This window comes from Symphalangus syndactylus, chromosome 9, assembly GCF_028878055.3.
Source record: "Symphalangus syndactylus isolate Jambi chromosome 9, NHGRI_mSymSyn1-v2.1_pri, whole genome shotgun sequence".
NCBI classification, from domain to species: Eukaryota; Metazoa; Chordata; class Mammalia; order Primates; family Hylobatidae; genus Symphalangus; species Symphalangus syndactylus.
Window position 1 is genome coordinate 32,452,843 of NC_072431.2, and position 26,300 is coordinate 32,479,142.

Genomic DNA, 26,300 nt, shown 5'->3' on the forward strand with positions numbered 1-26,300 from the left:
AGCTGGGTACTATCCTGTCCACTAAGAATTAGGAGCAGAAACTCTGGCCAATGAAATTCAATAAATTGTCACTGGTAATTGTATCCATGGAGAAATTGAAACAATGAGAGGAAATGTGGTTTGTCTAAAGTCACAATATGTGTGATGCTCATAGCTAAGACAGAGGGCAGGTCTTGTCACTGTAATCTGACCTCCATCTTCAAGGTCACACAAAGCTCCACAGAAGAAGAAAAAAATGTGAATATATAACTTACCTGGTAGCAGTTCTCTAGTGTGTTTTCCCATTTCAGTCTGGTAGAATAACCCGCCATGTTTTTTTGGTAGTAATTTTCATCTTCCTTTTCCAACTTTTCAGTTGATTTTGTCAGTTTATGGAGGAGCTAATGTAAAACATCAATGTCACACATTCACTAACACATTTTTGAAAGCCCTTTGTAATTCCACAGAAATAATTATATGTGGCTCAATGATATGTTTCTCACCTCTCACGTAGAGTCATGAACAGTGACTATAGTTGACAAAACCAAAGATCTTTATCAGAAAAAAAGGCATGGCCAAACCTGAAGGAAACCCAAGGGCCTTCCAGTATGATTCCCCCAATTTTACACATGAGGAGACTGAGACCCTTAAATAGGAAGTGATTTGTCTACACTCACACAGTCAAGGAGAAGGTCAAACAACAGCTTTTGAGAATTGACAGTACAGGTCAAGACTGCAATTGGCCAATGAATCCCATAGTCTTATCTGGTAAATCTTTTAGGCTCCTGCATTTCTTACCAGGTTAGGTAGAGACTTGTGGAATCATACAATTTTTAGAACTAATTTTTAGAATGAGTCTGGCTACTGTCCTATCTAGCAATATTATTTTACTTTTACTATATAAACCCAGAAGTAGAGCTCTAGAATCAAACTTCCAGGATAAGAGTCCTGGTCCCAGCTGCAAACAAGTTACTTAACCTTCCTGAGCCACAGTTTTCTCATCTCTGTGATGGGGATAGGTAATTAATACATACTAGGTTGCTTTGAGAATTCAGGCACATCTTGGGACTCAGAAAACAATACCACAAAATGAAGGCCTCAGAAGCAGCCTGAGAAGGAAAAGCTTCTCTCTGACCTTCTTCTGCCCTCCTGTCTCTCACTCCCATTCTCCCCTGAGGCTATTGGTAGAAACCAGAATCCGTCTTCCCCAAAGATGGTCACAGAAACCAGAACCCCTTTTCTCCAAAGCCAGCCATAAAATCTAAAAATATTACTCTCACTTTCCCCCTGCCTTTCTGTGTAAAAACTGGCCATAAAGAAATTATCTGACCTACCTTGTCTGACTGTAGGTCATAAGACCCCTATTCCAGAGAGGATCCTGCCCCATTCCCAGCAGGAAGGAAGGCTGCACAGAGAAGCAGAGGGTGTAATCTAATGCTAATAGACTGTGTGGGGAAACCCAGTAAGGCTGTACATAATATTTCTACATGGATGTCCATATTTTGTTAAACCTAAGCATAAACATAGACAAGTTCCCCCTGTATCTTTGGAACTTCGTTCTGAAGGCTCCCATGTCACATAAAACTATGATCAAATACATTTGTATGCCTTTTCTCCTATTCATCTGCCTCTTGTCAGTGATTTTCAGCCTAACTTCAGAGGGCAAAAGGGAAGATTTCCCTTGGCCCTGACATAGGTAACACAGATAAGGCAAATGGCACACTGCCCAACACCTGGCATAGCACTCAAAATTTAGTGAATATAATTACTGCCAGTGAAAAGCCTGAGATACATGCCCAATGTTCACTGCAAGTTATGGACAGCTTGATAAGATGGTTTCCTCTCATCCTTCTCCCCAATGATCTGCTCCCTTACAAAGAGCCCCATCTTGCCCATCACCAAAATTTGTCATTCTGATTACTAAATCTTCTGGAAAATCAGTGTACAGTAATACAAAACTCCCTGGGCCAGCGTAGCTGAAACTGACTCTCAAAATGCCCAGACAAGTAATTTCATGTTTCTGAGAAACAAAGAAGTTGGATTGCATGAATTATTCTCCAACTTTATATATATATATTTTTAAAGCATTCGATATCTTTCTTTTTCTTTTCTTTTCTTTTTTTTTTTTTGGAGACAGGGTCTGGCTCTGTCACCCAGGCTGGAGTTCAGTGACAGAATCATGGCTCACTGGCTCACTGCAACCTCCCTGTCCCGGGTTCAAGCAATGGTCCTATCTCAGCCTCCCAAGTAGCTGGGACTAGTTTCTGTATTTTTCGCAGAGGTGGGGTTTCACCATGTTGCCCAGTCTGGTCTCCAACTCCTGGGCTCAAGCGATCTGTCTACCTCAGCCTCCCAAAATTTTAGGATTATGAGTGTGGGCCATTGCACCCAGCCGATTCTCCAACTTTACTCTATTTAGAAATGACCTGAAATGCTTGTAAAAATTGCAAATTCCAGAATTCTACAAGTAGCAATGCTTATTTCATATATCTGTAGTGGGATTAGAAAATCTGAGTTTTGACTACAGCTCCTCAGATGGTTCTGATGCAGATGGTCTTCAAACCATTCTTTCAAAAACATCAAAGACCCCCCCTGACTTAGTAGTTTAAGAGTTTCAAGGACAGAGACAAAGGCTGTTAAAATGGACCCTCTCTATTTAAAGACATTTTGACTAACCTTACAATCATGAAAAACATTCATCCAAAATGTTGAATATTAATACCATTCACTTTATTATTCCAATCGATATGCAGGCTATACAACTGTCCCCCAGCTCTGATGTATGACCTACACAAGACGTATCTTTTTTTTTTTTTTTGAGATGGAGTCTCGCTCTATCCCCCAGGCTGGAGTATGCACTGGCGCGATCTCAGCTCACTGTAAGCTCCGCCTCCCGGGTTCACACCATTCTCCTGCCTCAGCCTCCTGAGTAGCTGGGAACACAGGCGCCTGCCACCACGCCTGGCTAACGTTTTGTATTTTTAGTAGAGATGGGGTTTCACTGTGTTAGCCAGGATGGTTCTGATCTCCTGACCTCGTGATCCACCTGTTTCAGCCTCCCAAAGTGCTAGGATTACAGGCGTGAGCCACCGTGCCCGGCTGACATATCTGGTTTTGTATCAAGTTTAATGAACCATATCTGTCTGTAGAAACGCAAGCTTGTGGACATTAACCTGGCAACAGTTCAGTGCAAGGACTCAAAGAGAGTCATGGTTATGCTCTGCTAAATCATTGTCCTCGGATTCTTATTGAGAATGCTCAGCACCCCAGGAATGAGAACTGAGTTGCTTTTGAGATCACCATTAATATTCATCAGCCTGCACTATAGAGCTGTGGACTAGAATTTTCTGCTCAGCAAATTTACAGCAGATAGTTCAAGTATATATATGAATGAAGAATGTATACTCATATATATACATATATACTTTTTTTTTTATTTGAGACAGAGTCTCGCTGGTCATCCCGGCTGGAGTGCAGTGGTGTGATCTCGGCTCACTACAACCTCCACCTCCCAGGTTCAAGCGATTCGCCTGCCTCAGCCTCCCCAGTAGCTGGGATTACAGGCATGTGCCACCACGCCAGGGGTTTCACCATCTTGGCCAGGCTGCTCTTGAACTCCTGACCTGGTCTTGAATCTGCCCACCCCAGCCTCCCGAAGTGCTGGGATTATAGGCCTGAGCCACTGCGCCCGGCTATAGACTCCTGTATTCTTACTTAAGGAACTTCTCAGATACCTTTACTAAAATTTATCAAAGATTGACTTCTTTTCCTTTCCTCCCTTTTTTTGCTCTTGGAACAAACATCGCATTCATTTATTCACCAGACATTAGGACCTTCCATTGTCATGTGCAAGGCTTCGGGAATAGAAAATGGAACAAGACAGGCTCCCTCTCTAGTCAGGGACCCACAGAGCATTACCATCTTGTGTGCTGATAGAATTATGTAGGTACCATTGGGAAGGACATCAAGAGAGGCATCTCAACTAGCCTTGAAATTAAAATGACATTTAAGCTATAACTTCGCTCATAGTAGGTGCTCAAAAAATCGATCTCCATATGAATAAAACTAAAATGAAAGTAGGAGTTGGTGAGGCAAAATAGCATGGCAGGATACAGAAAGATATTTTTTGGTGAAGTTGGATCACACAGTTTACAACGGAGAATGGGGAGAGGTGATGTTGAAGAGATTGGCAAGGTTCAAGTCAGGAAGGGTCTTACAGGCCATGTGAAAGAGTTTTTCCTGGCTGGGTGTGGTGGTTCACGCCTGTAATCCCAGCACTTTGGGAGGCCAAGGCAGGCAGATCACTTGCGGTCAGGAGTTTGAGAACAGCCTGGCCAACGTGGTGAACCCTGTCTTTACTAAAAATACAAAAAAATTAGCTGGGCGTGGTGGTGGGCACCTGTAATCCCAGCTACTTGGGAGGCTGAGGCAGGAGAATTGTTGAACTTGGGAGGCAGAGGTTGCAGTGGGCCGAGATTGCACCATTGCACTCCAGCCTGGGCAACAAGAACAAAACTCTGTCTCAAAAAAAAAAAAAAAAAAAAAAAAAAAGAGTTTTTTCTTTATTCTGAAGTGACTGGGAAGCCTTTGAAGGCTTTCAAAAGGAATGATATGCTCAGATTCGAGTTTAAGAAAAGTCAGCTTGGCTTGTACATGGGGAATAGATAGGAACAGGCAACACTGAAAGCAAAGAGACTGATTTGTTGGTTACAAAAAAACCAAGCAAAAGATGATTGTGGCCTGAGAGAGGATGTCAGCAGTGGAGACAGACAAAAGCAAAGATATTCAAGAAGTATTTGGGGCTGGGCACAGTGGCTCGCGCCTGTAATCCCAGTACTTTGGGAGGCCAAAGCAGGTGGATCACTTGAGGTCTGGAGTTCGAGACCAGTTTGGCCAACATGGCAAAACCCCATCTCTACTAAAAATACAAAAATTAGCCAGATGTGATGGTGCATGCCTGTACTCCCAGCTACTTGGGAGGCTGAGGCGGGAGGTTCGCTTGAAACTGGAAGGCTGAGGTTGCAGTGAGCCGAGATTGTGCCACTGAAGTATCTGGTTTGAGTTAGAATTGGGAGGATAGGTGGGTGATGATATTCAAAGACACAGAGAACACAGGAATAAAGATTATCTTTGGTAGAAAAAAGTGATGGTTGGATTTTGGATATTGAGTTTGAGGAGTCAGAAAGCAGTTTACAGAATGGTTTGGACTGGAGATATAAATTTGGATATTGCCAGCATAGATAGTGTAGTTGAATCCTTGAGAATATACTTATTGAGTATGTATTATTTGCTGAGTACCTGATATCAAAAGTACTGTATCAGACACTGGAGAGACAGTGGTGAAGAGAACAGAGTGAGGCCCAGAAGAGAAATCTTCAGAAACTGCAATATATAAAGATCAGGCCACAAAAGGGAGCCCGTAAAGAAATCTAATTTAAAATTTATAGAAAGTAGGAGGAAAACAAAAGCATTAGTTGTTACTAAAGTTAAACGAAGAGAATGTTTCTAGAAAGGGGAAATAAACAATGCTTAATACTTCCGAGAAGTTAACCAAGGTAAGACTTGGAAAATACCTGTTAGCTTTAGCAATAAGAAGACATTGTTTTCGATGGCAAGAACACTCTTAGTGGAAAGATGGGGAAAGCTTGATTAGGGTGATTTGAAAAGTGAACAGAAAATGAGGAAGTGAAAACAGAGCAGACACCCCTTTCGCTAAGATGTACTGTGGCTGGGCGCGGTAGCTCACGCCTGTAATCCCAGCACTTTGGGAGGCCGAGGCGGGCAGATCACTAGGTCAGGAGATCAAGACTATCCTGGCTAACACGGTGAAATCCCGTCTCTACTAAAAAATATAAAAAATTAGCCGGGTGTGGTGGTGGGGCCTGTAGTCCCAGCTACTCGAGAGGCTAAGGCAGGAGAATGGCATGAACCCGGGAGGCAGAGCTTGCAGTGAGCCGAGATCACGCCACTGCGCTCCAGCCTGGGTGACAGAGCAAGACTCTGTCTCAAAAAAAAGAAAAAAAGATGTATTGTAAAAAAAAAAAAGATGCATTGTAAAAAAAAAAAAAAAAAAAAAAAAAGATGTATTGTAAAAAGAAGACATGACAATATCTGGAGAGGAATGTGAGACCCCATAAATAAGTGTCCCTATAACTTTCTTTACTCTTGCAAGATGGGGAGAAGATGCAATAGACTATTTGTGCCCTCCCACCAGATTAGGCCATGAGGGTGGAACCCTCATGAATGGGATTACTGTCCTTATAGAAGAGGCCCCAGGGAGCTTCCTTGCTCTCTTTCCATCATATGAGGATGCAATGAGAAGTAGGTCTGCAACCTGAAAGAGGAAGCCTCACCAGATAGCACCCTGATCCCACACTTGCAGAATGTCTGTTGTTGAAGCCACCTCCATCTATGGAACTTGGTTATAGCAGCCTGAACAGACTATAAGACAGGGGGAGTTATAGAAGGCTGGTAGGGAGGAATCATTAGGGAGGGGGCTGTCCAAGATATGGGAAATATGGGATAATCAAGAGAGGGCCTCTGGGAGGCAGAATGGGATGAGATTAGAGCACAGGATGGAGAACTGGCCTCTCCATTGCAGATATGTAAATGCTATTACTTCAGTAGGCAGGTGGCTGTGCTGACTTCTATTTACTCTGTGAGGTAGGAGGCAAGATACTGTGCCAGGAGTGTGTGGATGGAGGTGTGAGGAGAACGGAGGTTTAGATCAGCTTCTGGTGAGAATCAAGAATGCTGGGCAGGAAACCAGGAAGAATTTGCTGAGCAGCACAGAGCATCAGCTCAGGTGATCATGAGCGCTTTTATGTGAGATGAGAAAGTGAATGCCCCCATCTTGGGTGTTCAGCTTCAGGATTAACAAAAGCTGCCAGATTAAGCAGTGAAGATGGCATGGGTGTGTGACAGAGTAACAGCCAAGGTTATGGTTACCAGCTGGAGGAGCGGAGAGAGCACTGTGGACCTTTACTTCCCAGGGAAGCTGCTGATGGGGGTAGGAAGAGGAAATTCGCCACTTAGCTGCCATGCTTTTTTCTTTATTATTGCATGACATCAGTAAAGAATAGCTTCTAATGAGCACTCAGAATGCCTAGGCAGGTCCTGGCACTGAGTATTTTAACAGACTGTGGGTTCGCCTCCTCGGAAGCTGCCTCATTATTCAATACTTGTTATGATCACTTCCAACTGTGAAGACTGACATGGAAAGAAATAAGAATCTTGTAAAATCTTGCTAACAATGAATTTAAGTTATTCAATGGATATTTCTTCAGATGAAAGACCTACTGGTGATGAAAATTTTCTCTTCCTTTTTAAGGGGTTTGCAGTGGTGCTGGTTGCATTTCCTTAGTGGGGACTCATCTTTTGTAGAAGATATTGACTGTTTCAAAGGTTTTCAATCTGGGACACATACAACAAGAGGTGTGCAAGATAATCTATTGGGGTGTAAGCAGAAAATGTTCATTTTGTTCCTGTACCCCAATATTATTCGTGCTCATTTTGCCTGACAACACAGTTGTCAAGCTTACTCTTATTTAATATATGAGTCTACACTGGTGCTCACACATGGACAGTTGTGGATTCTGATATGGCCTGGGGTAAGGCTGGGGATTCTGCAACCTGAAAAGCTGCCCTAGGCCCTCACTGTGTTTTCCCTTCCAGCATCTGGGACATGTGGCCATTGACATGTACCTGGGCCATGTGGTTTTACAGACATTATCTGGCTCCAGTTAGGTTAACATACACAAATACCTTAGAAGATTTCTGCCAAGAACCTGTGGATTGATGTTACTAACAATTTAACCACAAAGAATCCACAGTAAAATGTCCGAGCTGACGCTGCCACCTCTCCTGGTCGCGAGTTTGTTACTACCCACGTGAAAGGGCAAACACTGAAATGAGATCTGACAAAAATTTTGATGAACAAGTGAAAAATTATCGAGAAGGCTGGCCAGGGGCAGTGGCTCATGCCTATAATCACAGCACTTTGAGAGGCTGAGGCAGGCAGATCACTTGAGGTCAGGAGTTCAAGACCAGCCTGGCCAACATGGTGACACCTCGCCTCTAATTAAAATGCAAAAAAAAAAATTAGCCAGGCATGGTGGTGCACACCTGTAGTCCCACATGGTGGAGGCTGGGGTGGGAGAATTGCTTGAAGCCTGGAGTGGGAGGATGCAGTGAGCCAAGATTGCACCACTGCCCTCCAGCCTGGGCCACAGAGTGAGACTCTGTCTCAAGAAAAAAAAAATTATCAAGAAGACTATTAGAAATGTGCATTTAAATTTACTATAGTTAAGGCTGAACCTTGCTCCAAGTATACATTTTTCCTGAAGACATTACTTAATGATTATCTAATGACGTCATGGTTTGCTAATCATTTAAAATATTATTTCATCTTTATCTCATCCTGGAAACATTTCTACTTTTATGCTTTATAATGTTCATAACGTATTAACATAATACATAAAGTACTATATGTAACACAACATATATAAAGTATTTGTTTTTACTTATTTGGGGTATTAGCTGAGAGGTATTTTTAAGATAATATTAATAGAGTTTCCTTTCAAAAAATGTGGGCATCATTGGTCTCATTTGTCATCTGTCGATAATATTTTTTAAAAATACATGTGGTCCAGGCAAAGTAGCATGCTCCTGTAGTCCCAGCTACTTGAGAGGCTGAGGTGGGAGGATCCCTTGAGCCTAGGACTTTGATGCCAGCCTGGTCAGCACAGTGAGATCCCTTCTATTTAAAAGAATTAAAATAAAGTTTAAAATGTATGTGGTGTGTGTGTGTGTGTGTGTGTGTGTGCACGTGCCAGTAATGATTTGGAATCCCCTTTTATGCTCTGTCAAGCTACATCTCTGCAGGAATACCACGGAGAAGGAGGAATCAACCTGTTCTCTTGTGTTCGTAGCTAAGGGCAGCAAGCCCATCCCTCTCTATGGCACATGTGCCCAGCCAGCCATGACAGCTTACCTTCCGCTTCTCCTTCTCAGTCATAGATTGCTTGGAGCTTTCTACAAGCTGGAAAAGTGCTTCATGTTTCTTGGTACTAACCATTAATTTCTTCTTGGCCTAGAGTAAAAAACAAACAAACAAGAAAAAAAGGAGCAGAGGCTGATGCCAAGAGAAAACTCTTCTCTTTTGGAACAAAGCACATTCATGTGCTAGCTTTAACAATTATGTATCCTAGAATCCTCCAAAGGCTGAAACAAAAATGTATACTTTTAGTTCTTCATTCCCATCCTCACTTCAAAATGTACCTAAAACATCAGAGCAGCTAACACTTTGTCCTGAGAACCCCTGCATATTTTTTCATTATATCGGGTACCCTCAAGAGGATTTTGAATTTTGCTAAATCATCAAAGGCCTGCAAGCCTCCAAAATAATGTTCTAGTGAGCATAATGGCTTTACCACAGAAAATAACACGGCAAACACAGAAGACTGCCTGCATCATTCTTTACGTCAACCTAGGCCACAATTGAGATTGTTTTAAGATGTTCTCTTAAAATGTGCAGCAAGGGTCGCAATTCTGCTCCCTGATGGCCAAGCCTGAGAGTTGAGCATTTGTCTGGCATCTTGTGAAATGCCGTGCACTTGCTGGAGTTGGAGAAGTAGAAAGAAGTGGGGAAGGAAGGAGCACTCAGAGTCTCCCTACCCTGTTCATGCTGACCCTTTGGAGTGGGTTAGGATTTAGGGGATAATTTCCTAGTCTACATAGTTGAATTTAGCTGAAGATGATGCTCCAGAGATAAATTATGCAAACAGAATTTGGTTTAAGTTGGATTTAGCCTGTTCAGGAAGTAGGCTGATTGAAAGACTTTGGCTTTTTGCCTCAAGGTTGTAAGGACTGTCAAACCAGATAGTAAAGGAGAGGTCTCTCTTCCTTGGCTTTTTAGCTTGGGAAGCAAAGGCAAAGCCTTCTGCCTCCCTCTAAACGTGGGAAGCCTCTGCAAAGGAAAACTAAAGAAATAAGCTCATGGCCCTCTTTCTCCACCTCCCGTCAGCCACATGCCTGCTGGGAAATGAGACTGTGAGGCGTGAATATTTGGTCCTTTCAGGCTTTTCATTAGAGTCTCCCAAATAGACTGTACTTCATTACCGATATGCTGAATCCCTTGAATTGTAACTGGGTAGAAAATTATTATAGCCCAAGAATTTTATGTTCTCTAATTTCTCTGTCACTCTTCATTTAAAAAAATGAAATCTTTTATTTAAAAAAATGACTTGATAGAAACTGGGAAATGATAAAAGATGTTTTTCTTGGGAGCAATTGCAGCCTCTCAGCATTATTTCTGGCTTTTGATTCATTGTACTGGATTCGTGTGAAAGCTGAATATTTAAAGAAAATGGATTTTTAAAAACAAATCCTTTTAAAGGCCAGGTGTAGTGGCTCATGCCTGTAATCCCTACACTTTGGGAAGCCAAGGTGGGCAGATCCCTTGTGCCCAGGAGTTCGGGATCAGCCTGGGCAACATAGCAAGACCCTGTCTCTATTTCTTTAAAAAAATACAAAACAATTCCTTTTAAAGAAAACTCATAAAATCCACGGCAAAACTAAAAACAAATGACTGGATGCTGTTTCTGGGACTTTACTTATTATAAAAGTGATTCTCATGCGCATCCTTTGACCACTGTAACTACTGTGGATAGAGAAACTCACTCATATCAAACACTTTTTATTAATGTCCTTGGTCTTATGGAGTCAGTCCTCGGTTTTGGCAGAAGTTTTGGAAGTAACACCAAGTTTGCCTATTTCTGAGGGCGTCTGTCTCTAGTTATTTGGCATCAGTGGCTGCTTACTTGTAAAGGTTCTCTGTGGGCACTAACGCTTTGGAGATGAAAAAGGGTTTCAACACTTAGAGAACAAGTCTTCTCAGAGGGGTTCATTGAGTCTTGTTAGCAGATTTACTGCTAGTCCTTTCTACCTGAAATGAATTCCTCCTATACTACATTGTTCTAGAATAATCTTCTGTGCATATGGATCCCATCTGTTATTTTCTCTGCTTAAGAACTTATACTGATATGCTCTAGCTTCCCACACCAGATCGTAATTCCTCTCCTTAGAATGCATTCCCTATTTCCTGCACATATGTCATCTAGCCAACTAAATTTTAAATTACTTGAAAAAAATTATGTCTTAGAATAGTGCTGTGCACAAAAAGTGGACCCCACATACTCATGAAATCGATATACGCATCCCCTTTTACATATCACTACCCACCTCTCACTGGGTCACTCTCACTAGTGATGTAGAGATCACTAACACCTTTCTACAAATGAAAAAAAACAAAACCCAGGTGGTGTTTATCATTTGCTGTAAGTTACAAATTACACAGAAAGGTAGTCAGTATAATGGAATGATTAAGAGCAGTGACCCTGGAACCCAACTTGTGAAAACCATTGGTTCAACCATTAACCAGCTCTGTATCCTTGGGAAAATTACTGAAACTCTCTGTGTCTCCATTGCCCAATCTGTAAAATGGGGCAATGCACAATGACATATGACATTGGGTTGTTGTGATGATTAAATACATAAATATATAGCACTTAGCACGTAATAAGTGCTAAATAATCATATTTAGAGTCATGCATTTCCATTCGTTTGGTGAAAAATATATCTATTTAACAACTCAGGTAAGGAAACATTTTTCTCTTCAGTTAGCACTTAGAAGTACTAATGCTAGAACATGTCATCACATTTGTATGAAAGCAAAACACTTCAATTCTAAAAACGGAGTTTACACAAATGATATTTGTGGATACTTGCCTTAATTTGCTGATTCCAGTTGCTAATGACAAGATTTGCTGTCTTTTCAACTTCATTGTCAAGCTATTGAAAAAGGAAAAATGAAACAAAGCTTTGCTTTCTTCTTGTTTAGTTGCTGCAATAGAATAAATGTTTGTGCCCCTAAAATTTATAGATTGAAACCTATTCCCTCAATGTGATGGTATTTGCAGGTGGAGGCTTTGAGAGATGATTAGTTCATGATGGTGGAGCCCCCATGAATGAGATTAGTGCCCTTATAAAAGAGACCCCAAGAGCTGCCTAGCCCCTTCTGCCATCTGAGGTTACAGTGAGTAAATAGCCACTAATGAACCAGGAAGTGGGCCCTCATCACACAGCTAATGTGCGGGTGCCTTGATCTTGGACCTCCCAGCCTCCAGAACTGTAAGAAATAAATTCCTATTATTTATAAGCTATCCAGTTTATGGTATTTTGTTAGAGCAGCCTGAACTAAGACAGTCACAGTACTAGCTTATCAATCACTATTACAATTCATGGGAACTTCAAGATCCTACAATGGACATATTAGCCAAATTATCTTATCCCTGTGTCAAGTAACAGGACTTGGTAAAATAATTATTTCTAATCTATAAGAATGTAAAAAGCATGTAAACATATGCAATCATGTGTAAGAGGCCCTTATATGAGCTGATATTGTTGCTAGTCCCATCACATAATCTTCCATGTCAATCCATGCAGCAAAAACCTCAACACCATGAAAACTGGTAACAGTCCTAACAGTGCCAATTTTACTGTGTGCCTCCATTACCCCTGAAGTGAATATTGCTTTAATTTCAAAGATATTGAACTCTTCATCATAATTTTTTCCCTTGCTTTTAAACAGCCAAAGAGACAGTAATAATAATGAGGAAAATGATCTCAGGGAGATCTGATGTAAGTTACAGCAGAACGTTTTTCCCTGGAATACAGACCCAGCAGATCAGCCATTATTCAACCACTCTGAGATCTAGTGAATGCTACACTTTTATTTTTTTCCAGTTGGTTAAGTTTAGAGTATATGGTTCATTGTAACAGACATAATGAAAATATTTTATATACTGTGCCAGTTTTGATTTCATGTACGTGGCTGGAATGTGGAACAAGTTCACTTTAGAAAATAAAATCTAATCTTGTATATTTTGTGAGAGAGTGGAGTGGGGTGGTGGGGTGCAGTGGAGGGGGCAATGCAGAAAAGAAGAAAAACAGGACCAGCATTTCGGGGGGCTCATGACATCCATTAACTAAAGCACTGTGACCAGTTATCACAGCACTGTGCCTCATTTATGGTAAATACTAGAGAAATGCTAATGACTATCATATTATTATGCAGTGTCAAAAATATTTTGTAATCAACGAAATATAGACTAGTAATTGGTTTTTATTAAGTTGGCTTGCAAAGACAGAAGGTTATATTGCTTGCTAGCAATTCCTATCAAGTTCTGTCCATCACCCGAAACTCTGAAGAGAGCATCCATTCTGGTAAAATATACCTATGTACATATAAACATCAATTCTACTTCCTGACTCAGCTTAATGAGTTTGAATACAATTTTTAAAAGTCATTTCTCTTCCATCAGAACTTTCACACCTCTCCTCATCCTTCTGACTTGCCACTGAGGATGTGCTTTATCTGACTGTATTCCCTTGAAACTCCCCCTTAACCACTGCCCCTTCCCTTCACAGGGATCACCTACCACCTTACCAGCTTACAAACGTCTTACCCGCACCTGGTCCTGAAACAAACAGTGACCATAACTCCACCCCTATCAGAGCTAAGCAGTGTTTATTAAACACTCAATTATGTTGCCTGGAAGTAGAGTACAAAGTGCTTAACTACTGAATAATACACAACGAAAAAGAAAAAGGAACACAAATTAAGCTGTTCTAGGCCAAGGGCAGTGGCTCACGCCTGTAATCCCAGCACTTTGGGAGGCCAAGATGGGCAGATCACCTGAGGCCAGGAGTTGGAGACAAGCCTGACCACCATGGTGATACCTGGTCTCTACTAAAAATACAAAAATTAGCCAGGCGTGGTGGCAGGCACCTGTAATATCAGCTACTTGAGAGGCTGAGACAGGCAAATCACTTGAACCCAGGAGGTGGAGGCTGCAGTGAGCCGAGATGACGCCATTGCACTCCAGCCTGGGTGACAAGAGCAAAGCTCTGTCAAAAGAAAGAGAAAGAAAGGGAGAGAGAGAGAAAAGAAAGAAAGAGAAGGAAGGAAGAAAGGAAGGGAGGAAGGGAGGAAGGAAGGAAGGGAGGAAGGGAGGGAGGGAGGGAAAGAAAGAAAAACTGTTCTAGAAGGAAAGGTACAGAGAAAGAGTAGAGGATCGGCTATCAGAGGACCAGGTGCCCCTGAAAGGATTGTTTAATTATTTTTCTGTAATTTTTAGGATATTTTTTTTTTTTTTTTTTTTTTTTTTTTTTTTTTTTTTTGAGACGGAGTCTTGCTCTGTCACCCAGGCTGGAGTGCAGTGGCGCAATCTCGGCTCACTGCAAGCTCCGCCTCCCGGGTTCACGCCATTCTCCTGCCTCAGCCTCTCCGAGTAGCTGGGACTACAGGCGCCCGCCACCACGCCCGGCTAATTTTTTTGTATTTTTAGTAGAGACGGGGTTTCACCGTGGTCTCGATCTCCTGACCTCGTGATCCACCCGCCTCAGCCTCCCAAAGTGCTGGGATTACAGGCGTGAGCCACCGCGCCCGGCTAATTTTTAGGATATTTGAGGATTGTATTCATTATTACCTTTACATAATACCAAGCTAATAGGCATAGAAAACATCTTTGTAAAAATTGTGCTTATCATTCTCTTATTTACAAATAGAATGATAAAATTGTTTTAAAAGTGCAAAAAAGTATAAAAATGAAATAAAAATAACCTCCAATTTCACCATCTAAAGATCATTCTTATTAACATTTTGAGAAGCTTCTTCCAGTTTTTTCTGTACATATATATACATATTCATTTTATGAAGTTGAGATTGTATAAATTAGACTTTTTCATTCTGCTTTATTTAGCAGTATACTGTGAAAAAATCCCCATGTGATTAAATTCTTCTACAATAAGATTTTGAATGGTTGCAAATTATTCTATTGCTTGAATTTATCACAATTTATTTTGAATGCTTCAGTAGTTTCAGTTTTTCACTATTATAAGCAATGCTGTAACAAACATCCTTGTACATAAATCTTGGATTTGTGTTATTATTCATTTATTTTAAAATAAACACAAGCATTTATTTTATTTTTAGGATAAATTCCTGAAACCTGGTACCACTTTCAGATCACCTTTTCCTTTTTGGGCTAAACACAGGAATCTTGCTTTAAACAGGAAGAGTAAAGAAAGGTTTGGACTCACTGATTTTCTCTTCTTCTCTTGTACATTTAGGACTTGATAAGTCGGTTTTATTGCTTCCAATTCAATTGCTTTGCCAAGTTTTCTGGAAATAAAACATAAGAGACACACAAGCATAATATCAGGGTCTACATCTACTTTCCAAATTACTTTCTGGGGAAATAAAATAGTGTGTTATGGAACATCTATTCAGTGCAAGTTGGAAGTGGAATATTTGTAGCACACCCACTTTAAATATTTGACTCCCTTTGGAGTTGGAGAAAGGCCAGGGTGGGAGAACTCACTGATGCAGGTCTGCTGTGGATTTCATTCCCTCTGAGGCCCAGGCCCAGGCACTGCTGACACAGCTAAAGGCAAAAAAGGGGGGAACAAAGGTGAGTGTCATTTTCTTAGGAAATAGGATGTGCTGGCTAGAAATACAGCATCACATCTGATTCACCACATTCAACAATTGCATTCACTTCCCTAACCTTATTTCAATTTCTCCATGAGATTACATTCTGCCAATACATTTATTTGCACTATACTCATTATATATACTGCTTTTTTCACAGTCATTTTTCATTTAGATTTTCATTTCCTATTTCATATCTGTATAAAATAGGGGAAATGGCCAGGTGTGGTGGCACTGCCTCAGGCTCCTAAAGTGCCTGTAAATCCCAGCACTTTAGGAGGCTGAGGTGGGAGGATCACTTGAGGCCACAGGTTCGAAACAAGCCTGCACAGCACACACAGTGAGACCTTTTCTCTACAAAAAACTTTTTAAAATTAGCCAGGTGTGGTGATGCACACCCACAGTCCTAGCTACTAGGGAGGCCAAGGTAGGAGGATTGCTTGAGCCCAGGAAGCTACAGTGAGCTATGATCATGCCACTGTACTCCAGCCTGGGCAACACAGCAAGACCCTATCCCCTGAGCCCCTCTCCCCACCAAAAAGAAAAAATAAGTAATAAAAATAAAATAAAATAGGAGAAATAAAATAGCCAAGGGTGAGAACAGGTTGGTCACAGGATACACATAGATATGAAAAAACTGAGACTCAGAAGAGTTAAGTGATAAAGGGCTTGAGAGCCCTGCTCACGTCCTGCTGCTGCTCTTGGGGTTGGAGTCCAGCTCCTGTTCCCTGCTGGGTTTGAGGACAACAGCTCAGATAGTTTATGGTCCTATGAGCAGTATCTCACTTTAACACAAAGGATAATGCTACCCAGTCCCTCATGGCATAGCTGGAGGATTAGGCAGTGTGATGTCATTTTTCTCCCACAGTGGCCCCATATAGTCTGCCTTCAACAGTCAGGAGAGTAAATCCAATCACATCAAGAAACCCCAGGTACAAAGGCCTGTGTAGATTTTGATGGAGAGGAAGGGGGTGGATCTGCATCCTTGCCTTAATCAGAATGGTACAGAGGTTTTGCCTCCAAATGCCTTAGTTTGCATCCTGCAGTCTAAGAATAAGAGAACTAGACCAAAAGATGCCAGATTTTCTACACATCCAAAGCCAGATACAAGCTTAGGCACAAGAGCATACCTGCTATACACTTACAATTGCAGGAGATTCCAGAAAACACTAAATGAATCTCTGTTGACAGGAAGCAGATCAGCGGTTGCTTGGGGTTGGGTGGGAAGGAGCGCAAACAGGTATGATAAATCTTTTGGTGTGATGAAAATGTCTGTTTTGATTTTAGTGGTGGCTACACAGGGTATTTACATATGTCAAAATTGATCAAATCATATGCTTAAAATGGGTGTTAACTGTTGCATGTAAATTAAAACTCAATAGAGCTGATTTTTTAAAAATGAAGTCAGGCACATTTTTGGGTAGAGCATCTGACATTTGCCCCTTGGAGGAGCTGGGTCTCAGGACAGGAAACCAAGCATGTGGCCTCAGAGGGGCCTGTGTCTGAATGGAGATGCTCCCCCTTTGTTTTCTGCACAACCTTGGAAGAATCTCTGGCCCTCACTTAACTGATCTTTTAAAGTAGAAGTAACTTGGTCAACACCTGTGAAAAGACAGGGTAAAAATGGAAAGGGAAGGAGGAAAGAAAGGAAGGAAGGAAAGAAGGAAGGAAGGAAGGAAGGGAGGGAGGGAGGGAGGCAGGGAGGGAGGGAGGGAGGCAGGCAGGGAGGGAGGGAGGGAGGGAGGGAGGCAGGGAGGGAGGGAGGGAGGCAGGCAGGGAGGAGGAGGGAGGGAGGCAGGCAGGGAGGGAGGGAGGCAGGCAGGGAGGGAGGGAGGGAGGCAGGCAGGGAGGGAGGGAGGCAGGCAGGGAGGGAGGGAGGGAGGCAGGGAGGGAGGGAGGGAGGGAGGCAGGGAGGGAGGGAGGGAGGGAGGCAGGCAGGGAGGGAGGGAGGCAGGCAGGGAGGGAGGGAGGCAGGCAGGCAGGGAGGGAGGGAGGCAGGGAGGGAGGGAGGGAGGGAGGCAGGGAGGGAGAGAGGGAGGGAGGCAGGCAGGGAGGGAGGGAGGGAGGCAGACAGGGAGGGAGGGAGGCAGGCAGGGAGGGAGGGAGGGAGGCAGGCAGGCAGGGAGGGAGAGAGGGAGGCAGGCAGGGAGGGAGGGAGGGAGGCAGGCAGGGAGGGAGGGAGGGAGGGAGGCAGGAAGGTAGGGAGGGAGGGAGGGAGGGAGGCAGGAAGGTAGGGAGGGAGGGAGGGAAGGAGGCAGGGAGGGAGGGAGGGAGGGAGGCAGGGAGGGAGGGAGGGAGGGAGGCAGGGAGGGAGGGAGGGAGGGAGGCAGGCAGGGAGGGAGGGAGGTGGGGGGAAGGAAAGGAAAGAAATAAAGAGAGAGATAGAAGTAATGAAGTAACAGGATATCTGTAGTACCTAACACAGATTTGGGTATGGATAAAAATTCACTAATGTTTACTGTTAAATACTGTACTAATAATCCCAGTTGGCCTAACATTCTGGATCTGCCAACTCTTTGGTAGTATTCTGCTGGATGCCAGAGCTGCAACCCAATACACACACCCCTACACCCCTATACCTCTCATTCCTTAGGAGGCAATTCGAATCAAAAACATAATGGACATTCACAGAGCTTTCGTTCCCTGCCAGGTACTCTGCTAAGCACACTTCTTGTATTACCGCGCTTAATTCTCGCAGCAACCATAAGAGATAGGCTTTACTTTTATTTTAAAGAGATCTTGAGAGGTAAGATAAATTGTCCTAGGTCACTCACCTGGTAAGTGTTAGAGTTAGAATTTAAACCTGGGCAGTCTATCTATACTCAACCACTGTGCTATACTGGCTTCACTGTAGTCTACTAAAATACTGTCCTAAAAATAAAAATTAAGCTAAAAGAGCACTTTCACAGCCACCATTTGTTATTATGGCTGATGCCTAAAGAAGAGTGGAAATTTGAGCTCCAGAAGACTTCTTTTTTTCCTTTCCCCTCCTTATCTCTTTCATCATCAAAAGAGACCTCTACAATGGCACTGCCAGTTCAAGGGCATGCCTGCATGCATTAGTCAAGAATCTTTGTAGCAAATTACCACGAATGAACTATCTTTGGTATACCAATATCTTTCTTCTCTCCCCCTAATAAAGCAATCTACTTCATTCTTAGTGCTGCAATATATTGAAAAGAATGTGAACCAACACCTTTCAGCGCCTAATGTGCTAAGCTCTTCACACACATGATCTCATTTAATATGCCTATGCACACACAATAGAGCACATATTATTACTCCGTCCAACAGAAGAAGAAATAAAGGCACACAGAAACCAGGTTACTTGTCAAAGGTCATAGAGTAAACATAGGATTCACACTTCCTGACTCCCAGACAATCTGACTTTAACAACACTACTTCCCAAGTTAAATATTATTACCAAGGCCTATTATGAATGTGGCCTTAGGAGTCAAAAACACTGAGGAAGAATCCAGCTATGCAACTCATGATCTGGGTGATTGGGGGAAGTATCTTGAACTTTCCAAGTCTCAAGTCCTTATCTGTAAACAGGGATAACAAGACCTCTCAAGGGTTCTTAGGAGGATTAAATGGGAGTATCAGTAAAGCATTAACATGCTGTGTGCACACAGTAAGTGCCCAAGAACTGGAAGCCATGTTTGATGTTACGTACTAGCCGTGTTTAGAAGAGGAAGCTGGAATGGAACATATGTCACTTTTTACTATTTTTAAGAATGATTTTGCTGGGTGTGGTGGCCCACACATGTAATCTCAGCACTTTGGAAGGCCAAGGCAGGAGGATTACTTGAGCCCAGGAGTTCAAGACCAGCCTGGGCAACATAGTAAGACCTTGTCTCAAAAAAAAAAACAAAAAACAAATTTAGCAGGGCATGGTCCCAGCTACTCTATATGGGAGGCTGGATGGGAGGATCGCTTGAGCCTGGGGGATTGAGGGTGCAGTGAGCTGTGATTGTGCCACTGCACTCTAACCCAGGTAACAGAGCAAGACCCTGTCTCGAAAAAAAAAAAAAAAATGAAAAAAAGGGATGATTTTGCCTTACCTCTGCCACAATACTTACCTTTTTCTCGTGTTCTGTAATGCTTTGCTCAGCTTGCTTGCCAGTTTCTGCAGTCCTTTGGCATAGCTAATTTCCAGGTTTGCCCTGTTAGAAAAGGACTAGTTAAATAGGATGTGCTGGGCTGGGCGCAGTGGCTCACACCTATAATCCCAGCACTTTGGGAGGCCAAGGCAGGCAGATCACTTGAGGCCAGGAGATCAAGACCAGCCTAGCCAACATGGTGAAACCCCGTCTCTACTAATAATACAAAAATTAGCCAGACGTGGTGGCGGGCGCCTGTAATCCCAGCTACTTGGGAGACTGAGGTGCGAGAATCGCTTGAACATGGGAGGCGGATATTGCAGTGAGCTGTGATTGTGCCATTGCACTCCAGCCTGGGCAACAAAGCAAGTCTCCATCTCACAAAAAAAAAAAAAAAAAAAAAAAAATAGGACGTGCTGGCTAGAAATCAAGCAGACACACACACAGATGCACACATATGCACATGTATGCACGGAGGAGGGGTCAGGCTGAAAATGTAATGCCTACATAAAGAAGAGATGACTTGTTCACTACAAGGATCCTCTTGTCCTTAAGCATAATCCTGAAGGGTATCCAAGAGGATCCTAAAAAGACAGAGGTTTGTTTTTGTTTTGAGATGGAGTTTCCCTCTTGTTGCCCAGGCTGGAGTGCAGTGGCACAATCTTGGCTCACTGCAACCTCCACCTCCCAGGTTCAAGCAATTCTCTTGTCTCAGCCTCTCAAGTAGCTGGGATTACAGGCACACGCCACCATGCCTGGTTGATTTTGTATTTTTAGTGGAAATGGGGTTTCAGCATGGTGGTCAGGCTGGTCTCAAACTCCTGACCTCAGGTGATCCACGCGTCTAGGCCTCCCAAAGTGCTGGGATTACAGGCGTGAGCCACTGTGCCCGTCTCAAAGGAAGAGTTTTTAACTAAGCTCCTTTTACATCACGCTAATGGGTTGAATTGTGTCTCCCAAGAAGAAGTTGAAGTCCTACTCCCCAGTGCCTGTGAATGTGACCTCATATGGGAATAGGGTCTTTGCAGATGATGATCAAGTTAAGATGAGGTCATTAGGGTGGGCCCAAACCCTATATGGATGTGTCCTTATATAAAGGGAAAATTTGGACATAAACAGACATGTACACAGAGAAAACACCATGTGAACATGAAGGCATAGATCTGAGTGGTGCATCTACAAGCCAAAGAACGCCAAAGATTGCCAGCAAATCATCAGAAGCCAGGACGGAGGCACGGAACAAATTCTCCCTCACAGCCCTCAGAACGCACCTCTGACTGCCAGCCTCCAGAACTGTGAGACAATACACTTCTGTTGTTTAAGCCACTGTGTCTGTGGTAGTTTGTTATGACGGCCCTAAAAACTAATGCAACTGGCCAGGTGCAGTAGCTCACGCCTGTAATCCTAGCACTTTGGGAGTCCGAGGCAGGCGGATCACAAGGTCAGGAGATCAAGATCATCCTAGCTAACACAGTGAAACCTCATCTCTATTAAAAATACAAAAAATTAGCCGGGCATGGTGGCAAGCGCCTGTAGTCCCAGCTATTCGGGAGGCTGAGGCAGGAAAATCGCTTGAACCCAGGAGGTGGTGGTTGCAGTGAGCCAAGATCACGCCACTGCACTGTAGCCTGGGGGACAGAGTGAGACTCCATCTCAAACAAAAACAAAACGAATACAACTAGTAAGGAAGAGAAAACTGTCCTACTGACCTTGGGATATTAGCACTAATGAGATTAGCTCTAGATTATAATAGTTGGCAATAAAATAAATTATGATCGGATTAACCCCAAGCAGTAACTTTCTAATGGGAATCAGCAGTGGTAGCCAACATCAGATTTAGAAAATGAATTTCTATTACTTTCTTTGCAGGACAAGGCTCAGTAGGAAGTCCGGGCATGCCCTCCAAAAGCAAACCCCTTGGTTCTTTTGGATAGATTGAGTCACTCTCATCTTAAACCTTTTTTACCATGTCCTATTTACAGGCCCATCTATAGCTAAAATGAGGGCAACTTCATATCACTTTTGATTACAGAGAATAAAAATGTAGGGAATTAAGTTAAATTTATATTATGTTTTCCTTTTTAATATGGACCCTAAGAGTTTTCATTCTATTTTTCAGTCTGTTCATCTATTTCTATTTTATTTTTAGAATTATTTATGATGTTATTTCATTTGGGCAGAGCTCTCTAATAACTAGTCTAATACCTGCATGTTTTCACAGAAATTAACTCCATGGCATAGACTGAGCAAAGAAAGACAGCCCTCTTCTATAAAATGAAATCCAGAGATGATGGGCTATTGATCTATTGCTAAGTTACTATTCATTTTTTTCTCTTAGTACAGCTGTGCTTTAAGTTGTTTTTATCACTTTTTGTAAGAAAGTCATTGTAGGGTATATGCTAAGGCCTAGCTGCAGAAAACAACCATTTGGTGTCAGAATTTGCCCAGGCATAAGGAAAAGCTAAGGCAAGTATTTTGAGACAATGAAGCCAGTCAATAAATATCTCATTGCACTTAAAAATAGATTGCTCTAGGAATATGTCCCAGTTGATGGAGAGGAGAGAAAAAGAGAGTGCTGGTTAACAGCCAGCTGGGAGAGACCATCACCCTTGATGAACTCAGAGGCTCTGGAACCCCAGGAGATCTCTACCATTCAGTGGGGGTGGCTTCAGGTACTGTTAAAAAGAAGTTATATGACCTAGTTTAAGAGGGTTTTATGAAAATTAAAATGCGTTGAGAGCCCAAGTCTACTAGGGGCTCAATGTCTGGAACGATTGCTGCTGACCTGTAAAGCTCTGCATGATCTGACTCTGGCAGCCTCTCTGATTTCCCTTCCTGCCAGGCACCACTTGGCTGATTCTACTCCTACTCAGTGGCCAACTGCCATCCTGCCTCAGGGCCTTTGCACTTGCTGTGGCCTCTGCCGGGAGCTTCTGCTACATAACCACATGGTATTCTCCTTTGTGTCATCCCCAACAGGAGCTGCTCGAACATCACTGCCTCAGAGGTTTGCCCCATCTAAAAAAGGATCCTCGCCACTCTCCCCTTACAGTTTTATTTGTGTCTTACTGTATCTTGTATCACATTATGTTTTAGTTTACTCTGGTGAACACCCCTCGGATGTGAACAGTTTTATAAGGGTCAAGAATGGCTTTGTTCATTGCTGTATCCCTAGGCCTAGAAGAGTGCTTGGCACATAACAGGCACTCAGTATGTATGTCACAAATGAATGAATGAAATGAATAAGTGAATGGACTTCCCACCAGGTCTTGGTTGGAATTCTTACTGGTCTCTGCCATAGGTTTGTTCTCACCTCACCATTTTTGAGAACTGTAAATTCACAAATTAACAAGCTGTTTAGATGCAGTCCCTCTGGTTTGGGTGCTCAGCCCCGATGTTAGAGCACACTGCTGTCAAGCACTTGAAATAGCTAGACACATAAACCCTTCTGAGTCCAGGAAAGCTAACCAGAGGGCTTTTTAGGTCTTTTCTTTCCAGCATTGCATTCTTTCTTGGAAGCAGCACAAAGAGCATTAACTAGGATAATGCTTTTTATGATGTTCAGCTCAGTGCTAGGCACAAAAATCATCCTTAATAAATATTAATTCTTCTAATATGATTATTGTGTATCCAGAAGGAATACACAGCGGTGGGGATGGTGTGGGAGGAAGAATCCTGTTTTCTTGTCCGTTCGCTCCAGAACAATCCTGAATGGTTTTTAACAGGAAAGGTAACGCTGTCAGTCACAGCCTCTTCCTCAGAATTCAATTCTACTTTCAGAATGTTCTTGCGGGCTGTACAAGGTGTCTCTGAGGCTAAGCAGACCTAAAAAGGACACCAAAAAGAAGTCCTGCTTTCCTTTATGTTGTTAAGTTTATTCCACTTGGGGAAAAAAAAGTTGGGCTTTGGTGGTATGAAAAAGGGGTCCTTGTTCACTTTGAGGTGATTTGGGGCTTTTTTTTTTGGAGGGGGGCCAGCTTTTCTCCTGTGCCCCAGTGTTTCTGCTGGCTTTCTCTTGAGCATGGTAGGAAACCAGCCTAAAGAGGTTCAACTACCATACAGAACTTCTTGTGTTGGGAGTCTTCTCTTTACAGACAAGTACCTTAGAAATCTTCAGCAGGGCAGATTTGTGGGTTTATAGCATGGTATACAGGTTAAAAGTTCCTGTATATTACACATAAAGAGACTGTCCAAACAGTGGTCTCCTGACAAAGGTGTTGCATCACCTTTGTGACATGCTGATGCTTGACCTGTGTTCTCCCTAGGCAAGAAACAGGAACATCTAACACTTACTGGGCACTGACAACATGCCAGGCATCATTCTAAGTGTTTTAGGTATATTTCCTCATGTAATCCCTGATAACCTGTGAGGCAGGTATACTCTCTACCCATTTCATGGAATGGAACACCAAGGCACAGAGAGTTGGGTCAGTTACTAGCCTGAGGGTACACAGGAAGGAAGTGACGGTGACAGACTTGGATTCCAGCCCCGGGCAGTCTGGCTGGGGAACCTGCCTGCTTAACCACACCTCTTTCCTACCTCTGAAGTTTTGGGGAAGAGATTGCAGATGGAGAATTGTGGGAGAAGTGGAACAAAAGTGCTTTCAAAAATTGATACCGCCTCTCGCTTCACCTTTAATTGCAGTGTTCTGAATCAGCACAGCTCCTGGAGGCTGAGTAGCTGGAGTCCCAATTCACAGCAGCCTCGGTGCAGACCTAACGAGCTTCCGGGCTTGTTCTAAAGGCATCTGTGCAGTTGCAAGGCATTTGGGGGATAGGGAATGGGGATGTTGAGGGTCTGGCAAAGTGGGAAGGATAGGGACTCTGACAGCAAATGTCGCCGAGCTAGCCCTTTGGGCTGGAGTGAGTTGGACGTTGCCTCTCTGAACAGCACGATTGTACCCTTGCTCTCTGCCTGCAACTTATTGATGACCCCGAAGGGTTTAGAACTAGCATTCAAATCAACCAAGCCAAGCAGGCTGCAATCATCTACTCTTGCATTTTAAATCCTAATGACCATCTTGGGAACCTGAGCAAATTACTCTGCAAGACAGAAGGAAATGAAATGTGGTGGGGAGGATGGGTGTGGGACAGTGTCACTGTGCACTTTTTCTGCACAGTTATAACGAAACCTCTCCCAGGCCTCTAGCCCTGAATGGCTTTTATCTCAACAGATGTTAACGGTTAAATTCTTCCCCTGAGAGAATCACTCTTTTATAAGAAGCCATGTTCCAAGTGGCAAGCGAGAAGAAAGCTGTTATTTTTGTAAGTCAGAATGTTTGCAAATGGAAACAAACACTTCCATGCTTTTCCGTGCACACTTCCACGGCTCTTCCATGCTTCCGGTCTAATGAAGCAGTATATGTATCCTTTCAGGATTCCTGCTAAATAGAAATGAAATGACCTGGGTGTTTTCCCAAGGCAGAGGCAGCAAGGCACACACCACTTAGAATGATTTCTTCTCATCTCTCAAAGGGAGGTGCTTTATCTCGGTTCAAGCTGTAAAAGTACCACACACAAGGGGAGTAGAGAGAGCAGAGCTAATCTCACATTGAGATGTGAAATTTTCATTCCCTTATTCAAATAGTCAGAAACAAGCTGGTAAAGACATTGTGCTTAATTCTCTAGCCCTTCCCTATTTGTTTTCTTTCCATTCTACTTGCCACCAGAGCTAATACAACTTAAAATGCCTTCCCCAAGCAATTGTCTTGGCCTGTGTGAAATTGGTGATGCATATATATTTTGATAGGCAACCCAATCTCAGAATATTCCAGTGGTTTTAAAGATTCTGGACCCTGCCCTGTAAATATATACACCCACTATATACCCACAAAAATCAAAAATTAAAAAAAATTTTTAACACGCTAAAAAAAGGTTCTGGACCAAGGAAATGACATGCACTGACTTTTAATCCATTTATATTCTAATTTTCTCTCAGCATGCAAGGCTGGTCAATATATTTTCATTAGTAATAATGAAGGCCAATTGATAAGCCAAAGACCAATGTTTGACTTATATTTTAAAATATAGTTTTGAAAGAAAAGAGATGGAAAATATGTGGTTTCAGATTCAATATTTTAGATAAAGCACTAATTAAAATGTAAGAATATGTGACCATGTAATCAATTTTAGACTATCCTGCTTTTGTAAAACGAAGATAATGAAAAGTAGTTTAAAAAACAAACTATAGTTGCCCCCTGTGTCTATGAGGAATTAATTAAAATGGAGTTAAGGCCAGGAGCAGTGACTTTCACCTCTAATCCCATCTACTCCAGAGGCTGAGGTGGGAGAATCATTGAGACCAAGAGTTTGAGACCTGCCTAGGCAACATATCAAGATCCCATTTCTACAAAAAAATTGTTTAAAATTAGCCCAGAGTGGTGGCACACACCTGCAGTCCTAGCTACTTGAGAGGCTGAGGCGAGGAGTTCCTGAGCACAGGAGTTTGAGGCTGCAGCGAGCTATAATTGCACCACTGCACTCCAGCCTGAGCAGCAGAATGAGACCCCCATCTCTAAAAAACATAAAATAATAAAATAGAGCTAAGCCCTTCTCATGCTTGAAAGAAGCAGGTGACAGAGTCCTCCCTTCATTATAAATTAAGGAGGAATTTTAGTAACCTCAAATGCTTCTGTTGGGATATCACCCATCTTTTAAGTTCCCAC

At 42.7% G+C, this 26,300-nt stretch overlaps 1 protein-coding gene across 2 annotated transcripts in view; it reads right to left on the reverse strand.

Annotated features, from left to right (window-relative positions):
* Window positions 1-26,300, reverse strand: part of NOSTRIN (nitric oxide synthase trafficking) — a 63,662-nt gene that overhangs the window by 21,586 nt on the left and 15,776 nt on the right. Inside the window, exons 3-8 of one of the 2 annotated variants that reach the window (XM_055291889.2) lie at window positions 19,615-19,698; window positions 15,423-15,485; window positions 15,142-15,223; window positions 11,767-11,829; window positions 8,972-9,070; window positions 255-380 (exon numbers count right to left, since the gene is read on the reverse strand). In XM_055291889.2, the coding sequence (XP_055147864.1) occupies window positions 255-380; window positions 8,972-9,070; window positions 11,767-11,829; window positions 15,142-15,223; window positions 15,423-15,485; window positions 19,615-19,698 (517 nt within the window). The remainder of the gene's footprint in view (window positions 1-254; window positions 381-8,971; window positions 9,071-11,766; window positions 11,830-15,141; window positions 15,224-15,422; window positions 15,486-19,614; window positions 19,699-26,300) is intronic. The other variant, XM_055291890.2, reaches the window with a different exon arrangement.